The 7463-nt window shown below is 42.4% G+C and overlaps 1 protein-coding gene across 5 annotated transcripts in view; it reads right to left on the bottom strand.

The window, feature by feature from the left end:
- The window catches only part of IQGAP3 (IQ motif containing GTPase activating protein 3), a 40510-nt gene extending 33047 nt beyond the window's left edge, over positions 1-7463 (bottom strand). For all 5 annotated transcript variants that reach the window (XM_057557180.1, XM_057557170.1, XM_057557172.1 and 2 more), the window contains exons 1-2: positions 7365-7463; positions 4721-4808 (exon numbers count right to left, since the gene is read on the bottom strand). In XM_057557180.1, the coding sequence (XP_057413163.1) occupies positions 4721-4808; positions 7365-7401 (125 nt within the window). In that variant the 5' untranslated portion in view covers positions 7402-7463. The remainder of the gene's footprint in view (positions 1-4720; positions 4809-7364) is intronic.

A 7463-nucleotide genomic window follows, 5' to 3' on the forward strand; every position in this document is an offset into this window, starting at 1 on the left:
CTCTGGGCCTCAGCTGCATAATCTGTAAAATGAAGATACCACCTGTACTTCCTGCTTCAGTGGGCAGCTGCCAGGATTAAATGAGTTAATGAATGTGAAAACACTTTGAATATAAATGTAAAGTATTATTATGGCTGATGATTGTATGAGGGAGAGAATAAGGGCCTCTCCACATGTTGGGGCCTATAGGAAAGATCTGTTTTCAAAGAGAGAGCCAGTCACACCTCCCTTCATGCCTTCCCTGACACAGACACCCTGGTTTTCTATCTACCCCATCCTACCTACTTTCTTTGGAGAACATTAAAAATATGCTATTGATTAAAAGGAAAGAATTAAGCATTTATCCTGTCTTTAGAGCCAACATCCATTCACAGGAAATATGGGGTACAGAGGAACAAGTTGAGGGACACAGGAAGTGAATAGACAAAGCCAGAATGTAGGATGTTCTACAGGACAAATGACCTGGTTTCCTCAACAAGTCAATGACATAAAGAACTGTTTATGTCAGTTCTAGATGTAAGAAGACTTAGTAGTACATAACAACCAAATGTAACATGTGAACTCTTTCAGATCCTTAACTGAATAAGCCAACTGTAAAAATAGATGATTTTTTTAGACAATCAGGAAAATTTGAAAATGGCCTCGGTGTTGATCTTCCAAGGATTAATGGATAACTTAGGTGGGTATTATAATGGTACTGTGGTTATGTAAGCAAGTGTCCATATATAGAGATATGTATTAAATTATGTAGGGGGATAAAAGGACATGATGTTGTCTTTGTTCACAGAAGGCATGATCGTCTTTGTAGAAAATCTGAAAGCATGACACCAGAAAACTCGTGGCGTTAATAAGTGATTATAGCAAGGTTGCAAAAGACAAGGTTAATATATAAAAGTCAATTGCGGGACTTCCCTGGTGGCGCAGTGGTTAAGACTCTGTGCTCCCAATGCAGGGGGCCTGGGTTTGATCCCTGGTCAGGGAACTAGATCCCACATGCATGCCGCAACTAAGGAGCCCGCGAGCCACAACTACAAAGCCTGCCAGCCACAACTAAGGAGCCCGCTGGCTACAACTAAGGAGCACATGTGCTACAACTAAGAAGCCAGCAAGCCGCAGCTAGGAAGCCCGTGAGCTGCAACTAAGGAGCCCACCTGCCACAACTAAGACCTGGTGCCACCAAATAAATAAATAAATAAAATATAATAAATATAAAAATAATAAAATAAAATATTATAAAGCAGAAACTAACACACCATTGTAAAGCAATTATACTCCAATAAAGATGTTTAATAAATAAATAAATAAATAAAATAAAATAAAAGTCAACTTCTTTCCAATTCACCAGCAACAAACAAGTGGAATTTGAATTAAAAACACAATACCATTTACATTAGCACCCCTGAAAATGAAATACTTAGGTATAAATCTAACAAAATATGTACAAGATCTACATGAGGAAAGCTACAAAACTCTGATGAAGGAAATCAAAGAAGAACTAAATAAATGGAGAGATAGTCCATATTCATGGATAGGAAGACTCAATATTGTCAAGATGTTAGTTCTTACCAACCTGAGCTATAGATTCAATGCAGTCCTAGTCAAAACCCCAGCAAGCTGTTTTGTGGATCTCCACACACTGATTCTTTTTTTTTTTTTTTTTTTTTTTTTTTTCTTCTCCTGTTTTTATTTGCAAAATGTGTTTTACTCAGAGTTAGTCTGATTCTCAGAAGTATCAAAGTAAATTCTTTGGAGGTACAGACTACTTCTTAATTTAGTATGATCCTGTCTAGATATTTCTCTGGTATTAAAGACCTAGACCGCAATCAGTTTGCCAGTCATTACATTTGATTTCTCCTTCGGAAATTGTGCCTGAGACATGGATCTCAAAAGGTGGAACATTAATGGAGTCATACGCTTTAGGAATTTCTACAGCATCTACCATAATGCTTTCCTAGTACCATTAGGCGCTAGGCTTCTACAATACCCAGCAGTCATGGCTTGTGATTAATTACAGTGAAGTATAAATAATCTGAAATCTTAAAATTAATTTTTTGTTGCAAAAACAATAATGTAAACACAATCATTTCATTTAAAAAAAATCCATACAAAGCTAAAACCCCCCTTTAGTCATTGTTCTCCGTCCCCATTTCCTCTCCTTCTGCCTGTCCTGCGCACCTTCCCAGAGGTGCTAACATGTTGGCATGTGATCTTCAAGATCACACAGACACAACACACACACACACACATCCCATAAGAAAAATAGAGAATTGTTCTGTGCTGTTTTGATAGGTAGGATTATATTGCACACACTGATTCTAAAGTTTACATGGGGGCTTCCCTGGTGGCGCAGTGGCTGGGAATCCGCCTGCCAATGCAGAAGACACGGGTTCAGGCCCTGGTCCGGGAGGATCCCACATGCTGCGGAGCAGCTAGGCCTGTGCGCCACAGCTGCTGAGCCTGTGCTCTGGAGCCCGCAATTTACAACTACTGAAGCCCTCGCACCTGGAGCCCGTGCTCTGCAACGGGGGAGGCCACTGCAGTGATAAGCCCGCGCACCATGGTGAAGAGTGGCCCCCGCTCGCGGCAACTAGAGAGAGCCCGCACGGAGCAACGAAGACCCAACTCAGCCAAAAATAAAATAAATAAATAAATAAATAAATAAATAAATAAATAAATAAATAAAAATAAAGTTTACATGGAGGCACACCCGGCTAACTCAGTCAGTGGAGCATGAGACTCTTAAAATTTACACGGAGAGACAAAATACCCAGAATAGCCAACATGATATTGAAGGAGAAGAGCAAAGCTGGTACACTAACACTACCTGACTTAGCCACAGTAATCAAGACAGTGTGGTATTGGTGAAAGAATAGGCAAATAGATCAGTGGAACAGAAGAGAGACCCACATAAATACAGTCAATTGATCTTTGACAAAGGAGCAAAGGTAATACAATGGAGCAAAGATAGTCTCCTCAACAAATGGTGCTGGAATAACTAGACATCCACATGCAAAAAATGAACCTAGACCTAGACCTTACACCCTTCACAAAAATCAACTCAAAATGGAGCATCAACTTCAAAGTAAAACGCAAAGCGGTAAAACTCATAGAAGGCAACATAGGGGGAAACCTAGATGACCTTGGGTATGGCAATGACTTTTTAGATACAACACCAAAGGCACAATCTTTGAAAGAAATAATTAATAAGCTAGATTTCACTAAAATTAAAACTTCTGCTCTACAAAAGGCAATGTAAAGAAAATAATAAGACAAGCCACAGACTGGGAGAAAACATTTGCAAAAGACACATCTGAGGGAATTCCCTGGCGGTCCAGTGGTTAGGACTCGGCACTTTCACTGCCAGGGACCAGGTTCAATCCCTGGTCAGAGAACTAAGATCCAGCAAGCCACATGGCATGGCCAAAAATAAATAAATAAAATAAAATAAAATAATTATAAAAAAAAGACACATCTGATAAAAGATTGTTACCCAAGATATACAAAGAACTCTTAAAACTCAACAGTAAGAAAACAGTCTGATTAAAAAATGAGACAAAGACCTTAACAGACACCTCACCAAAGAAAGATATACAAAGGAGATATACAGATGGCAAATAAGCATCTGAAAAGATGCTTCACATCATATGTCATCAGGGAAATATGAATTAAAACAATGGTGAGATACCAATATACATCTATTAGAATTGTCAAAATCTGGAACACTGATAACATCAAATGCTGCTGAGGATGTGGAGCAACAGGAATTCTCATTCGTTGCTGGTAGGAATACAAAATTGTACAGCCACTTTGGAAAGCTGTTTGGTGGTTTCTTACAAAACTAAACATACTCTTACCATATGATCCAGCAGCTGTGCTCTTTGGTATTCAGCCAAAGGAGTCGAAAACTTACATCTACATAAAAACCTGCACAAGGATGTTTATAGCAGCTCTATTCATAACTGCCAAAACTTGGAAGCGACCAAGATGACCCTCAATAGGTGAATGGATTAATAAACTGTGGTACATCTAGACAATGGAATATTATTCAGCACTAGTAAAAAATGAGCTAGGAAGCAATGAAAAGACATGGAGGAAATTTAAATGCATATTACTAAGTAAAAGAAGCCCATGTGAAAAGCCTGCATATTGTATTATCCCAGGTATGTGAAATTCTGGAAAAGGCAAAACTATGGAGACAGTAGAAAGATGAGTGGTTGCCAGAAGTTGGGGGTGGCGGTGGGGCAGAGGGGATGAATAAATGAAACACAGAGACTTTTTAGGGTAGTGAAACTACTCTATGATACTATAATGATGGATGGCTATATGTCATTATACATTTGTCCAAACTCATAGACTACAGTATACAACATGAAGAGTGAACTCTAAGGCAAACTATGGACTTTGGAGGATTACGTGCCCAAGTAGGTTCACCAACTGTAACAAACATACCACTCTTGTGGGGGCTGTTGATAATGGGGGAGGCTATGTATGTTTGTGGGGAGGAAGCATATGGAAAACCCCTGTATCTTTCTCTTAATTTTGCTGCGAACCTAAAACTGCTCTAAAAACTAGCCTGAAAGAAAAAAAAAAAAAGATGCTATTTCAACTTTCCCTTTCCCATAGAATGGACTCTTGTCTTTTTGTATTTGCTTTGAGGGCAGGTGCCTGGGGTGGGCAGGGTGGGAAAGGGAGACCAGAAAGAGGCGGTCCCTCTGCTCACCGCTTGGCTTCCTCCAGCCGGCACAGGTACTCATAGGCGACATTCTGCCGCCTCTGTTCATCCATTTCCTCAGCTGTGAGGCGTTCATCTGAGGAACCAAGGAGGGGAGCATTAGACAGAGGGCTGTAGCAAGCTTCTTCTTAACAGACTTTCTAAGGCAACTCTGTTCAGAAACCGGAGGCATCTCCCACATGTCTGTCCCCCTATTCCCAGGACACTGGCTCAAATCTTCTCTCCCATCCAGTAAAGCTATCCTAGTCAGCACCCTGTTAAAGGGAGGCCTCTGCACCCTTTAAGAGGGGATCCTTCCTGTATTGGAGGTACTCCTTCCCTTTCCCCTCTAGCCATTTCCTGACCTCCCCCTTCCAAAACCTACTTCACGGCTCTTCCCTCAGTACCTCCTAGTAGGAATGTCCAGATCCTTCCTTGGCTGGGAACTTAGCTCCTCATTTTATCCCTAATTAGATTCTGAGTTCTCCAAGAACTGTACTTGTGTCATCCTCCTCAGGTACTCTCCCAGAGGCTAGGTTAACAGGACCAACTAGAACTCATCATTCAGCAGCCATTCATTCATTCAATACCTCCTATATGTCAGGCACTGGACTAGCGGACCCCTACTCTCAAGAAGTACAAAGATTATTATTAGAAGAGAAAAACATGTAAGTAAAAAACTTCAACCTGATGTGAGAAGTGCGATCATAGTTCATGAATAGTCTATGGACGTAGACATAGAAAACGGACATGTGGACACAGGGCGGGAAGGGGAAGGTGGGATGAACTGGGAGATTACGATGGACATATATACACTACCATGTGTAAAATAGATAGCTAGTGGGGACAAGGTATAAAGCACAGGACGCTCAGCTCGGTGCTCTGTGATGACCTAGATGGGTGGGATGTGGGGGGGGGGGGTGGAGGTCCAAGAGGGAGGGGATATAGGTATACATATAGCTGATTCACTTCACTGTACAGCAGAAACTAACACAACATTGTAAAGCAATTATACTCCAATAAATAAATTAAAATAGTCTATGGAAGCAGCAGAGGAAGCAAAGGATTCTATCTGTGAGTAGAATCTTAAAGAATGAACAGGCAGAAAGGGAGAAAAGGCAGTTCAACAGAGGGAACCACGTGAAAAAAAGCCACTCACTTGGGTTTAAGTGGAAGGACAGAGAATTTTAAAAGATCACAAAGGTGTATTTACTCTCCCTTTTGGTATAGGTCACCTGAGGAGTTAAATAGTCTCCAAGCTAAATAAAATGCAGACAGTCTCTGACTCCTAAACTCAAGAACAGGAAATCCCTTAAATGAGACAGCATTCATATTCTGCCTTAGCCACAGCCTCCTTTTATCCTTTTCCCCCCTCTTCTCCCCTATCTCTCTAGTCTCCTTAGGGAAGACAGTACAAAAGCAGACAAAATGAGAGAAAGCTACACACATACACCAAGAAAATAAAGTCAGAGAGCTTGAAAACAGAGACAGAGCTTAGCAAATGTCTTTGACTCAGCACTTAATGTCGTTCCCACTCTTTATCTCTTTTCATTATGTTGCATATCCTGCAATATGATTGGGGGAGGGGCAAGGCTTCTTTGAATTGTCAGTTAAGCAAGTTAAAACACACACACACACACACACACACCCCTCCATGTTCAAATTTGAAAGCACTAGCCAATCGCAGGAAATCCATCAGTTCCTGAGGGGGGTGTACAAGAAACAAGTGTTGGTTGCTAAGCATGGAAAATAAACCAGTAAGTGAGTGACATCACTTCAGAGTTATGAATTGAGGACTGTGAGAGATGGGCGGGACTTTGTACATACACACAGAGTCTTAAAAAAAAAAATCAGTTTTCCTGTCCTTTTCAGATCTGGAACTAGCTTTCCTTCAACAGATCGGTGGACGTGGACTTCGCTTTTTGAATCCTAATGGAGAGGAAGGGAAAGGAGTAGATTTTGCTTTTCTTTCAGAAGGTCAGATGGAAACCTTTCTGCGGTCCCATTTTTCGGACCCCAGTCTCTCTTTCTAAAGCAGTGTTTTTGAAAGTGTGGTACTTGGACTACCCGCATCACAGTTACGTGGGGTGACGGAAGAAGCACAGCGGTGCTTGTTATAAATGCAGATTATGGGCCCAAGTCGAGACCTATTGTTACTAAAGTTCTGGGATAGGATTCAGGAATCTGCATTTTAAATTAGCTCCCCGGGTAATTCCGACACCGTAAAGTTTGAGAGGCGTTGTCTCAAAGAAGCATCAAAAAGTCAAAGAAGCCCCCCCAGGCCTTGTTAGGAGTCCCGTCCCCTGGTAGCGCTTGGCAAGTATGGTAGCCATCAGTAATTGCCGAATTTTTAAGGGGCCATCCAGACCACCTACATTCTCCCATTCCCGGAGCCCCAGAATTTGGGAATAAGGGAGAAAACTCTTTGTAAGCTTTGAAGCGCGACGGAGTAGTCGGAGCGTTTCGCAGCTCACAGCTTTACTCCGGCCCGCAGGAGTCCGGACTGAGTGCTCCCTCCCCACTGAGCACAGCCCGGCCGCCCCTTGCTTGGTTGGCCCTGCGCCCAACCCCAGCCCCAACCTCTCCCAGGACCACCGAGTCCCCGACCAGTGGCATCACTGCCGGACCCTTCTCGGCCCCTTCTGGCACTCACAGGTCGCCCGGCCCGGGCCCGTTCCTCTCCCCTCCATGTTCCTCCTTCTTCCAGGTTTGAATCTCCCGCCGCCCGGCCACCGCCCCTCATCGTAGCCAC

Source organism: Balaenoptera acutorostrata, chromosome 1, assembly GCF_949987535.1.
Source record: "Balaenoptera acutorostrata chromosome 1, mBalAcu1.1, whole genome shotgun sequence".
NCBI classification, from domain to species: Eukaryota; Metazoa; Chordata; class Mammalia; order Artiodactyla; family Balaenopteridae; genus Balaenoptera; species Balaenoptera acutorostrata.